A 13,835-nucleotide genomic window follows, 5' to 3' on the forward strand; every position below is an offset into this window, starting at 1 on the left:
AATTAAAAAGGAGTTCCATTGGTGACAATAAGATAAATTCAGTTACAGTTATGAATTTAAGTTGACAGCAACATATTGAAGTAAACATATTCTTCAATCATTAACAGATAAAGGACCAAAATGTAGAAAATATTGATTTGAGAGTCCACATGATCAGTATAGAGCTGATAGTACAAGTTCACTGTAGGAATAAAGATATCCAGAGAAAGTCTAGAAGGCCTTGCGGGACATGCAAAGAGGAAGCATCAAGCAAAGGAAACAGAATGAGTGTAAAGGAGATGATGGGTATGAGAGCAATCTGATAAAAAAAAATAATCCATGTTGGTGGAGTTGTGAACTGATCCAACCATTCTGGAGAGCAATTTGGAACTATGCCCAAAGGGCTACAAAAATGTGCATACCCTTTGACCCAGCAATACCACCTCTAGGTCTGTATCCCAAAGAGATCATAAAAATGGGTGAAGGACCCACATGTACAAAAATATTTATAGCAGCTCTTCTTTGTGGTGGCAAAGAATTGGAAACTGAGGAGATGTTCATCAGTTGGGGAATGGCTGAACAAGTTGTGGTATATGAATGTAATGGAATACTATTGTGCCATAAGAAATGATGAGCAGGTGGACTTCAGAAAAACCTGGAAAGACTTACATGAACCGATGCTGAGTGAAGTGAGCAGAACCAGGAGAACACTGTACACAGTAATAGCCACAATGTGAGAGGACTAACTTTGGCACTCATGATCTCTCAGCAATGCAAGGATCCAAGACAACCCCAAAAGACTCATGATGGAAAATGCTATTCACATCCAGAAAAAGAACTGGGGAGTCTGAAGGCAGATCGAAGTACATTATTTGATATTTTTTTTCTTTTGTTTGTTTTTTCTTTCTCGTGGTTTCTCCCCTTGGTTCTAATTCTTCTTTATAACATGACTAATGTGAGAATAGGTTCAATATGAATGTATATGTAGAGCCTATATCAGATTGCACATCATTTTGGGGTGGGGGAGGGGAGAGATGGGAAGAAAATCTGGAACTCAAAATCTCATGGAAGTGAATGTTGAAAAATAAATTTTAAAAAGAAAAATACTTCAATCAAAAAATTAATGCAATATTATATACAGGATATATTTTTTTATTAAGTATGGAGAAAAACCCAGACAGCAAGGGATAGAACCTTTTTTGCTGATCACTCTCCCCTCACAGACCATAATCACAGGCCTCAAGACTGTTCTGAAAATAGAGATGTAAGAAATTTTGAAGAGCTTTCTCTTCCATGAGGAGAGCCATTACTGTAGGATCCTTTTTCATGGCTGCTATCCAGAGCTTAAGTTTCAAAGTGTGGTCCACACAGCTAAGAGAATAGGTTAAAAAAAAAAAGTATTACTTGCATGAAATAGGAAGGCACCACAATTTTCATTTATTAGTGTCTTTACTTTGCAGCTTTTATTTTTTACTATAACCTTTAAAAAATACTTCCCCACCCTAAACAGAACATATTGTATCCCTGGCCACCCTCTCCAGTACTGGGAAATGTGGGAGAAGCAGTGTTTTTCTGCGGATTCTTTTTCAGGAATGAGTTAGACTAGATGAAGCCTGCAGTCCCTTCTGAGTCTGAAATTCTGTGTTTTTCTCATGCCCTCTGTAACACTGGGTTAGGAGGTGTGAGGAATGATTCATTTAGACCCCTACTCTATTCCAATCAGTATTAATCAGTTTAATATTTTGCATAAATCATATATGGATAATTAGATAAGATAGCTTCTTATAACAGGCCTTTATAGCAGGCCTCACACTTTAATCCAATATTCACCACTTGTTTACCAGTTATGAAGCTCACTTATGCAACCACAGGAATGCTGACAAAGACATCTCCATCCTGTTTTGCTCAGATTCCAAATCCAAACCCAGTATGGGTAGGATGCCTTAATTCTTTGGAAAGTCCCTCCAACTAATTTTTGTACCTCTGGACCACTCTCTATTGTCCCAGCAGGTGACCATCTTATAACCACTTAAGTCACTGGAGATGACTATTGCCTTGCTCATCTTATGAACAATGAAGTCAGTGGAGACAACCCATACTTCATCTAACCCATCACCCCATTGCTGATGAACCATTTTTTTGGCTGACGCACCATTTTTGGCCCTCGAAACAAGGTCTATCAACCAATGGGATTTTGTTATTGCTTCTCGAGTGTCCAGGTATCAAACCTGGTATCAATTCCTATAAAAACAAGGTGCTGGGAACCAGGGGTATCTCAGATTGTGAGGAAGATCTGAGGTTCACTTCTAGAGGGAGCCATGTACCCTTTAATAAAATGCTATTGGTTTGGAGTTCTGCCTCAGTGACTTTTCTTGCAGATTGGACAATTTTTGACCCTATAGTATACTCCTTCTTCCTTATTCTTATGTTCAAAATTTCACTTTCTCCCATCACTCAGCAAGCTTCTCCTTCTGGAGGTTCACTACATCCCTTTTGATTATCTGAGTCCAAACTTTGTCTTAATTATCTATAGACCACCAGATTATTCTACCTCCTTTCTTTTCAGCTCAGTAACTGTCTCACAGTCTTCCTTTGTAATCCAACTGCTGCCCTGGTGCTTGGGCATTTAAGCATATGCAACAATGTCCCCCCAAACACCCTGACCTTTCAGTTCTTCAGCCTCCTAAACTTCCATGACCTCTATTTTTATTCCATCTTGGCTGTGTGAACTTACACATAGTACATGCTTAATAAATGGCTATTGAGTTTAATTGAATTAGTAGATTTATATAGAATGTCAAAACCAGAAGGAACTTTACAATGCAGAAATTAAGATACAGAGAGATGAACTTATTTGTCCAAGGCCACATAACTAATTAGTGCCAGAGCCAAATGTCTATATGTCTAACATTCTTGGCATTAAGTTAAAAATTATTTTTAAAATATTAGAAACATATAATAAGACCACCCAGTATATTAAGTATAGCCCATCTTTAAAGGCCACATTATAGTAGTATAAATAAAAACAAACAATCCTCATGAAAACAGTTGAGAAGAAAGCTAAAATGACAATGTGCTGACTTTCACTTAGTCTTAGCAATCTGGGCTGTTTGGATAGGGTACTATGAAAAACTTGAATATTAAACATTATCAAAGGGGGAATGAACATATAGTCTTGCTTTGCAGAACTAAGCTGTTGTTCGTCCTTTGTTTTAGAAGAGGATTAATGAAATCGTGGGTTATGTTTTGACTTGCAAGTGGATTTAAGGAAGGTAAAGTTGGCATTATTCAGCCTCATCTGGGCCTGTAGCTTGTGATCACTGGAATATACTCTTGTATTTTTAACCAGGAGAATAAGAAGTTATTTTTAAAAGCTGACTTTACTTCCTAACACCCTAATCCTCCTCTTCATCATCCTCCCAAAAAGGATTTAATAATTTGGGATGAAATTATTTCAAAAACCATCCTGTATAAGACCAAGAAATTCACCACAAAATAGTAAACTCTCTTACTCTGCTATCCCATATGGTCCCAGACGTTCAAACCAGGGCCAAATGAGGTAATCAATCATGGATATAGTGTTCCCACCAAAGAAAGTTGTCTTCTGACGAGTAAGAACCTGAAAAGTTGGACAGACAAAAAATAAGTTCTTCTTTTTGTGCCCAATCAACTACTTAGAGACATCAGAGGCAATACTAATAAATTTAGTCCAGACCCTGCTTTTTATTGTATTCTTTGCCTAGTTGAGCCCTCTGACCTTAGGATTTGTTGACTGCTCAACTGGCCAGTCACATTGAAAGTAAACAATCCTTTGATTTCCAAATGGAGAAACCAGCCAACACCAATAGACAATAAAAGAACATGAAGTAACACTTGGTTTCATGCTGAGAAAAATGTTAAAATAACAGGAGTATATGTGTCTGAAATTTAAGAAGTTAAATGGGAGAGTGACTGCCAAATTTCTACCAAAATGAAGAGGGGAAAGGGGAACTGAGATAATTACCTAATTAAGAAAAGAAACACACATTGGCTCATGTGACTTGTATTTTTTTTTTAAACTAGATCTGTGACTTCACTGGTATTCCTGGTGAGGAATTTCCTCTATCAATGTTAATTAGTGCCTGCTGTACCACATAGAGTCTTAAAGAGTTGCCCAGGGCCAATGGAGTGCCAGCAAATGTTTAACAACCAGCTCTCCACAGGTTTAATCTGCATTATTAACATTTTCTCCATCACTTTCTTAAGTCTAGAGTAGATGATCAAAAATAAATAAATAAATAAATGAATAACGCCCTGGTTTAACACCAAAATTTGCTGGTTTCTGAAGTATAAATGCTCATATTGAAGACTTCTCTCCCAAACTGGTTCCAGCTGACTCCTCAGCTCCCTGCCTGAAATGGTAGGGCATTTGCCCAGCCCTACGTAGCCAGTATGTGCTAAAGGCCAGACTTGAACCCAGGTCTTTCTGACTCCTAGTTAAGTCTCAATATACTTTGATACACTGTATATTTAAGTATATTTACATTTGCCTAAATTTTTCACTTTAATTATGGGCTATCAGTTCTTCTCCTATGGCACCTATCTAGTCTGCAAGTCAACAAAGAGCATTTCCCAGGGAGCAGGGCAGAAGAATGTGGCATTGTTCAGGGCATAGGTAACCCAGACAGATGGACATTCCACTGTACATGGTATCTTAACTACACTGAAGGCTCTTAACTCATATCTTGAATGAATGAATGAAAAAGTCTTTATTAAATACCTACTATGTACCAGGCATTGTGCTAAGCACTAATGGACACAGAAATTTAAAAATTCTAATGGGACAAACAACATACATAAGAAAGAGGTGACCAGGGAAGGGAGTTTTGTTCTGAGAAAGCAAAAGGGAGGGGGTGCAGACAATGAGGTGGCCTGGCTGGCTGGCCAAATGGGGCATGGAGCTGAAACATGGTTTCTAGAGCCAGCCAAGTAAATATAGTGGGCTAAGTAGGCTAGTTTGCACGTACTCAGTCACTAATAATTGAGGAGAATCTAGGTGGCATAGTGGACAGAGCACTAGGCTTGGAATCAGAAAGACTCAACTTTATGAGTTCAAATCTAGCCTTAGACACTGACTAGCTGTGTGACCCTGGGCAAGTCACTTAGCTATCTTTGCCTCAGCTCCTCCTCTGTAAAATGAGTTGGAGAAGGAAATGGCAAACCAATCCAGTATCTTTGCCAAGAAAACCCCAAATGAGGTCACGAAGAGTTGGATATGACTGAACAACAACAATCAATCAGGATGGGCTAGGACCATACAGTGGGAGTTTTATTTTGAAGATAAAAGTCTTCCTCATAACAATTTTACTTTAGCAAATATTTTGCCAAGGGAAGGGATAAAAAGGGAAGATAAGTGGTAAGATGACCCTGGTGGTGACAGGGCTTCCCATTCAGAGTTCAACTTGGATGGGTCTGGGAGGGATGGCCTAGGGCCAGGGAAGGGGTGAGGAAGGGGAGTTAGGTGGAATACAGAATTATGAAGAATCATGGCTCAAAGAATTCAAATTCACAGATGGAAGTTCTTGGCAAGGATATCACTTATAGCTCTACTCATTTGTAAATATGTCATGAAACATAATCCACTTCTTAAGGAAGCTTGCTGATAATGGGTGCTAATAATGAATGAGGCTAGTCAACAAAAGATGACTCTGGCTACTGAAGCTGAACGAACAACAGTCACCTGTTTTCCTAGAGTTTCTGTTTAAACGAAAGCCTAGAAGATGAATTTAAGTAGTTTTTGTTTCAGTTCCATGACTTTCCACTGGTACACTATGGGATGCAAATGTTTCAACTTAAATTCAACTTAAATTTCAATGCATTTCTGTGCTATTTTAATGTATTTCTTATTTTGCGCAGTTATTTGTATATGCATTTTAGCCTCTCTACAATACATTTTAAGTTCTATTAGGAAAAGGAATATGTTGAATCAAAGCTTTGCATTTTCCCCAATACATAGTAAACAGCTCTATAAATAGTATGTTCTGTAATATATGTTTGTTGAATTGAATTAAATTGATCTCTCCTGTTCTAAAAATTAAAGAGAACCTTGAATTCCTGTCTACCCTAAATGGATATTGTGAGATTATCTACTTTCTTTAACACCTCTAAAAATGTGATTATCACCTCAATTCATTCCATGGAAAATGAAACATTAATAAATAACAAACTTAACTCTGATTTCCTGCACAGATCACAATTGGTCTATAAGTGTGTAGGTACGTCTTAGAAAGTTGGGTGAGACTTAAAGAGAGTAAGTTACTTGTATGTGGTCAAGCAGTTTGGATCATAAGTGTTCAGGTCTTTTTGAATACAAGTCCAGTACTCTATATACAATGTCATATTGCCTTTTCTCACAGAGATGAGGAAGGGGCTTTAGAACTAATTCTTTAAGGTCATTGGGATTTCATTGAAAACATTACCTGATATTAACTAGAATTAATTTTTTTAAAATGCATTTTATAAAATGCTTTTCATTTGGCAAAGCAAGGCCTCATCACATTTTTGTATAATACATCTCTAAAAATTTCCCCTAGCTGAGTAAAAGACAATCAGAAAAGATTGAATTTTTTCCCCACTAAAAAAGTCACTCACATTAAGGTTTAAAAGAAAAAAAAAATCTCAATTACTGAAATTAGTGTTATGAAACTACCCTGTAGGAAAGGGAGAAAGAAATGTCGATGTAGAAAAAAAGAGGAAAGACAGAAGAAAATAAGTTTTTGCAAGAAGAAGAAAACAGGAAGAATGAGGTAGCTCCTCGACAACTTTTACTCAATTATGTTTGATACAAGAGACACATTCCATTCTTTACCTCCTCCAGGCTGCTGAACATTTCACAGAGTTCTGTTTTCTGAGTAGAGCAGTCTTCTCCATTCCTTCCTGCTACCAAAATATTCATAAACAAAGGTGGTACCTAAATAGAGAAACAAGTTTTGGTAAATAATGTTCAAGGATGAATATGTTTCTCTTTCACCTAAAAATATAGTAGAATCCTCTTTTCATCTTGATCCTAGAGTATACCATCTACTTTACAGATCTTACACATACTCTGTAAGTATCCCTTTGTTTCCAGAGCTGGTAAGGTACATTTTATAGCCAAAGGCAGTACTTGAACACAGACCAAAGGTCTTTGGTTATGGATTTAAGGTACCTTTGCACTACTCTCTCATCTCAATACAGAGATCCCTATTTTTAAACTTGAACTTAAGGGAACAAAATTAGTGGATATATTACATGTATGTTCTTATACATATATACACACATATATATACACAGGTACACGTATGCATATATTGATATATTCACACAAAGAGAAATATGCTACCTTCCTGAGAAGAAATGAAACACAACCTTTGATATAAGCAACTTTATTTTATAGCAACATGCCTTTTCAATGGGACTTCAGTTTTTAACCTCACTTAATTTTCTTTTGCCACACTGAACAGTGGTTTTCTGCCCTGCTACTTTTAATTCTCCACTTTTCCCTCGATTCCCTTCTACAATGTCAGTTTCCTCTATCATATCATTCTCATCCTGCTTAGTTAGCTTCCCTATAAATCATAGCTCCTCCCCTTTCATGAGTTTCCTCTAATCCCATGGTCTTTCCCTTTCAATGTAGTTCCTAAATCTGTCTGATCACAAAAATATTCCCTTTAAAACCTATGTCTTGCAGTTTTATTTCACATCATATCATACTTTGCACATGATTTTTAAATTATTGAATTATTGGGTTGAAACATTTCTTTCTCAAGACATAAAATGCCTGATTGTAATATTTACTGCACATAAACTACCACGTTAAGGTATAACACTTTAGAAATGTGGCATAAGACCACTAGTCTCAATGTATAAAACACATACTTTTCAGCTATTTATTGTATAGATACCTCTACATTATAATGACACTATTTACTTTTGCATCCTCCTAAGTGCTTGTTAAATTATTGGTTAATTAACACAGATTAACAGAAGTATGAGCATATGTATATTTTTAGCCCTCAGCTGAGTTCCAAATAACTGGACAATCAACATCACTATTGACTTGGTTTGCTAAAAGGGAACAAAAAGAAGGGATTTCTTTTATATACTGTACCTTAGAGAACAACTCCAAAGTCAACTTTTGAATAGCTTTCTCATAGGGATCCTCTGGAAACAACTTCCCTGGATAGGCTTCATCTAGGTACTCACAAGTGATAAGAGATTCATAGATCAGTTGACCCTGACTGGTCTCCAGAACTGGTACTAGACCAAAAGGATTCTTCTTAAAGAACCACTCAGGTTTATTTTTCAGGTTGATGTTGATAATTTCATGCCTGAAAGAGGGAAAGAAAAGAGTAAAAAAAAGGATGAAACATTTAATAATAGCTAGCATTTATTTATTTGATATTTATTTATTTATTAGCATTTCAAGGTTTGCATATTATCTCATATTTTCTTAACTATGCAGCTTTATCTACATCCAGAGATATTCAGGTCAAGACAGCTTATTCCCAAGGAGATGAAAGTCTACTAAGTAAGGTCTAGGTCATATACTCTCAGGCATGCATTTGAGCTCAATCTACTCCTACTTATCTTCAACTTCCTACTTATACCTTCAAAGCACGAAAAGAAACTAGCTGTATACAACTTCATTTTACTTGAGGAAATGAAGTTAAGGATGTTGAAAAATCATTTTGAAAAACCAATTCTTTGGTGAATTGTCTCTTTAATTAAATTCCTTTGCTTTGTCTCAATTTTCTGGGTTTACAGCAAAGCAAGAAGTATATGAAGTCCATGTTCTATTCAAAACACAATTAGACCTTCCCAGTATCTTGTCTAAGGGATTTTACAGATAGTAAGAAAAAGCTAGATTTGGATAATAATTAAAGTTTTACACCTACATAAAAAATACATTTGGGCAGCTGGGTGGTATAGTGGATAGAGCGCTGGGCCTGCAGTCAGGAAAATTCTTGAGTTTGAATTCAGCCTTAGACATATAATAGCTGTGTGATCCTGAGCAAGTCACTTAACACTGTTTGCCTCAGTTTCCTGATCTGTAAAATAAGCTGAAGAAGGAAATAGCAAAAAACTGCAGTATCTTTGCCACGAAAACCTTGAATGGGCTCACAAAGAGTTGGACATGACTGAAATGACTGAACAACAACATTATTAATTATCTGCACGATCTTGGGTAAATCACCTACTGAGTCTCAGTTTCCTCATCTCCAAAATTACAGAGTTGGGCTAAATGAACTCAGATTCATTCCAGCTCCAAATATATGCCAGAATGCCTGAGTGCTTGAGGAAGGTAGAGATTTCACTTTGTGCTTCAAGGAGGAACAAACCTCATAGGTTACCCTTTTCAGTAAGCCCACATAGTGAACTGAGAAGTGAGAGGATCAGCCGCAGCAAGGTGGAAGGTGGACCGTTCAGTGAAAATGATTTCTATTTGCATAGAACTTTGGAGGTCTGCAGTGGGTTTTCCTCAGAACAAAATGTGACATCCATACCATTGGTGTTGCTATCCCAATTTCAGATATGAAGAAACTCAGGCTCACTGAGCTGAGGCAATTTACCAATGGTCATAGAGTCAGTAAGGGTCAGACATGGGACTTGAATGACAATCATAGGACCATAGAGTGTTCCTTCACATTTGTTATATGACTAGAACTCTGCTTGACACTGTGGCAGATTCAAAAGGATGAGACATGGTCCTTGCCCTCAAGGAGCTTACATTATAATTGGGGAAACAATACATGAAACAGTAGGAAGGCCCATAAAATGATAGGAATCCTCTGCCAGAGGAAGAAATAGGCAGGGCAAGGAAGTGTAAGGAGAGTCAGGAGATCTGGATGCTGGTTCCAGATCTACAAGTAAGCATGACTTTGCACAACTTCCACTCTCTTAATCTCACATTCCTATTTTTAGAAGTGGGAGGAGCATTTACAAGAAGACAAACAACAGGGCCAAGGACTCCTATTTCGCCAAGAGCTGCTAGGAATATTGGAAAACAGAAAACAGGCTTAGACCACCATCTCTTGCACCATTTACTATAATATGTTTCATATAGATGTGATCTAAGTGAAAAAGATCATAGAGCAAATCATAAAATAAAAAATGTCCTAAAACAACATCTGAGCAGAAGGAAGGAAGTACTATCTTTTCAGTTATGGTTGGGGAGCAATGAATCAAACAAGAGACAGAAAAGATGACTATATACAAAATCAAATGTACAAAATTTAAAAGCTTTTACATGAAAAACAAAGTAATGCAGCTAGAATAAGAAGAGCTATCAAGTGAGGGCATTAAACATTCTGATATTAAAGATATAAAGGAAAATGATGCAAACATATGACCAAAGCAGCTCCCAATATCAGTCAAAGAAATGGACTTTCAAAAAGAAGGAATGCAAACTATCAACAGCCATTGAAAATATTCCTAATTACTATAATAGAAGAACGTAATTTAAAACCATTGGGATTTTACTTCATACCCTTCAAACTGATTGAAGTTACAGAAGATGGAAAAAGTCAATGGCTGTGGGAAGACAAGCACACCAATTCATTGTTTGTGTTGCTGTGCATCAGTTTAACTGTCCTGGAAAACAAGTTGAAATTAGGTGAGAAAAATTACTGAGCTATTTATACCTTTGACCCAGCAATCATACTTACAAGGTACTGTATATACGTCATGGAGGTAAATGACAGGGAGAAACCCTGTTATATAAGAAAGTACTCATAGATGTACTTGTTGTAATGGCAAAAAACAGGAAACAAAATGGGAGCCTACTGGCTGGAGAATGGCTGAACCAGTTTGGTACATGACTGTAACAGAATATCTTTGCAATTTAAGAAATGACAAATATAAGGAATTCAGAGAAACAAGGGAAAGCTTGTATGAACTGATGCTGAGCAAAGAAAGAAGCAGGAAAACCATATATACAACTATAATAATGTAAATGAAAACAAGACTAAAAGGCATCAGAATCTACATTTAAATGCAAAACCAAGCTTGGTTCTAAAGGACCAAAGATGAAGCAGATTTCTTGCCCCTGGAAAAGAGGTGGTAGGCTAAGGGTGTAGACTGTTGCACACACTGTCAGAAGGTCACTGCCTTTGGTTGGTTTGCTTAACTGTTGTCCCTAGTTGGAAGGGAGGGTGTTGGGAATTGTTATTGATAAATGATTTTCATATAAAAAGCGAAGGTCAACAACAATAAAGCAGTAAAAATAAAAGGAGGGGCTTAGACTAAATGACTTCCAAGGCCCTTTATCTGTCTGCCATTTTGTAGGGTGGAAAAGTGGAGAGAATATTAGCCTACAGTCAAGAAGATCGGAGCTCCAAGTTCCCTTTGAAAATCATCTTCTTGTTCATGGGTGATTTATTTTCATTTCAGTCAGCCCTGTTTCCTCAACTCTGAGAAGAATAATGAAAGATACCTACTCCCAGCATGGCTGTGTGACCCAAAAGAGTTACATAAGACTGCAAAGTGCTCTGCAAATACACCTTCATGCTAGAACCTTCCCAGCTATCCCAAATGTTCTAATCTGATTTTGTAATCAAGAAAGAGCGCTTGGAGTCCTTAGGTAATTATCGCTGGATACCATTATTGCTTTAAGGATTGCTTAAGGAACTAAAGGGATCTTTGATCTCACTTGATTCCTTTGGCCTTCAGGACAAGAAGAGTTCTCTCCGCAAAGGGACAGAACCTCATGCTGTAGACTCGGATGATTCCATCTGGTACAGGCCCAGGGGGAGAGCTTCCTGCAAGAGTATTCGATAGGCCAATTATTATTCTGGAAAGAACCCTATCAGTCACTCACACTTCATAGCTCTCCTTTGGAGAGGGGACCCCAAAATAATATTTTGTCTTTGCGGTATCTCTCATACACATCCTCTTCTCTCCAGCCACACTATTGCTACTGTGGTCCAGACCTTCATTGCCTCAATCCTGGTCTATTACAGGAGCCTGCTTCTTGGTCTCTTTGCCTCAAGTCTCTCCCCACTCAAATGCCCAAGAGATCTTCAAAAAGCACAGGTCTGACCATGTCACCCCCCTATTCACTACACTCCAGTGGCTTCCTGTTATCTCCAGGATCAAACACAAAACCTTGCTCTTAAAGCCCTTCACAACTGGGTCTCTTCCTCTCTAGTCTTATATCCCTCTTATACTGTAAGATCCAGTGACACTGACCTCGCTGTTCCTCCAAAAGGACATTTCGTCTCCAGTCTCCATCACCTTACTCCACATCTTTTCATTGCCTGTCTCCTATTCAGGCCAAATTCTTCCCTCTGCCAGAAGGCTCTCCTAGTTCTCTTCCCTTCCTCCTCATCCCCACTGCCTTCCCACCAAGAGTTACGCTGTATATAAATTCTATGTAGAGAGTTGTGTTTGCATGTTGTCTCCCTTCTTACATGTGAACTCCTGGAGGGCAGAGACTGTTTTTGCTTTTCTTTGGATCCCCAGGGCTTAGAACAGTGCCTCACACAAGTAGTAAATGCCCTGAGTTTGGCATAACAGCAATCCTTTGTGCTCACCCTCTGGATGATCTCAGCCACAGCAAAATCCCAGAATCGTTTCTGGTCTTGAAACTCTGCTATGAATCAAACTTGTCCCATTGGTGCTGGTACCCTTCATTGTCAGAGCTACAGCTAACTTCGTATCTATAGACAGAAGTATTGTTATCTTCCCATGCTGCTTTCGGTACCACTCACTAGGAGCGGGGCTCCAGCACATGAGTCCTTTCTGGCAAGCTATTTTCTTCACCTAGAAAGTAAACTTATTTAAAATAACCCTCCTGTCTCTAGCGTGCTTTGTTCAGCTCTGGCCCTGCCACAGGTTAGAGGCCAGTTCCAACCAGTGGACAAAAGTATGCAGAATTTGGAGTTTGGTCTTGGGTTTGAATCCCGTCACTGATACTACCTGGGAGACTTTGGGCAAATGACTGAGCTTCACTGTGCCTTGGCTTCCTCTCTGTCAAATGTGAGGGTTGGACTAGATTGTCTTTGAGTTTCCTTCTGGATCTAGAGTTATTAGCCTTAGGACTGGAGCAGGGGACTGTGCTGGGACCCATCATCCCTGCTCTCCTCCATCACACCCAGAAACACAGGTGCTCTGCCCTCCCTTCATGGGAAAGTGATCAGACAAAGGCTTTTTCTAGTGGCTTCTGACAACATGCCATTCCCCAGGCAGGCCTTTGCTGAGGACTCACCTTTGCCCAGGCTCCTACTTGATCCTTGGGACATTATTCCTCGCTCTGAACTTCTTTCCCGAAGGTCCCTGGCTCTACAGCTTTCTCTGGAAGGAATTGCCTGGTAGGCTGCTCTTTCACCATCCCCCAAAGTCAACAGATGGGCCGGGTTTTAGATTCAGATGGGGGTGGGGAGAGAGGAACAGAGGGAGGAGAGAGGAAGGGGGCGGGAAGGAGGAGGAGGAGCAGGAGCAGGAGGAGGGAGGCAGAAAGAGAAGTGCTTACTACGTTTGTGGATAACAGTATCTGTGATTTCATGAGTATAGGAAATTTCCAGATGAAAACACTCTCTTGCTATGCAGTCGGACATCTTCTATGCAACTTATGTCTTAAACTGCCTAGAGCACTGAGAGATTAAGTGACTTGCCAAGGTCATACAACTACTATGTATCTAAGGCAAGACTAGCTTTCCTAACTATAAATGTCAGCTCTAAGTCACAGTGTCCATGTTGCCTCTCATTTACAAACTATAATATATACAGCTATGTGCTGCCTTATACTTTACAAAGTGATTTCTCTTAATGTTTTCCCCTTTTTAGTGTGAACTTAACATGATTATTTCAATATACAAAGAACAGAAAAGAGGATTGCA

General features: G+C 38.5%; 1 protein-coding gene across 1 annotated transcript; it reads right to left on the minus strand.

Annotated features, from left to right (window-relative positions):
* Positions 1–1,099: 1,099 nt before the first annotated feature.
* On the minus strand, positions 1,100–13,345 carry LOC114035332 (glutathione S-transferase omega-1-like). Its single transcript, XM_027851392.1, has 6 exons — positions 13,205–13,345; positions 11,648–11,756; positions 8,108–8,327; positions 6,827–6,928; positions 3,492–3,598; positions 1,100–1,350 (listed from the first exon to the last, which is right to left on the minus strand). Exons 1-6 carry the CDS (start codon positions 13,236–13,238, stop codon positions 1,197–1,199), a joined length of 726 nt encoding a protein of 241 aa, XP_027707193.1. The 5' UTR covers positions 13,239–13,345; the 3' UTR covers positions 1,100–1,196.
* Between the last annotated feature and the right edge of the window lie 490 nt (positions 13,346–13,835).

Source organism: Vombatus ursinus, unplaced genomic scaffold, assembly GCF_900497805.2.
Source record: "Vombatus ursinus unplaced genomic scaffold, bare-nosed wombat genome assembly UNPS02009205.1, whole genome shotgun sequence".
Classification (NCBI taxonomy): Eukaryota; Metazoa; Chordata; class Mammalia; order Diprotodontia; family Vombatidae; genus Vombatus; species Vombatus ursinus.

Coding starts and splice junctions, on each gene's coding strand:
- LOC114035332 (XM_027851392.1), bottom strand. CDS start 13,238: ATGTCCCAAGGATCAAGTAGGAGCCTGGGCAAAG. Junction 6,929..8,107: donor CTTTGGAGTTGTTCTCTAAG/GTACAGTATATA, acceptor TTCTCTATTTAG/GTACCACCTTTGTTTATGAA. Junction 3,599..6,826: donor TGTTCAGCAGCCTGGAGGAG/GTAAAGAATGGA, acceptor CCAACTTTTCAG/GTTCTTACTCGTCAGAAGAC.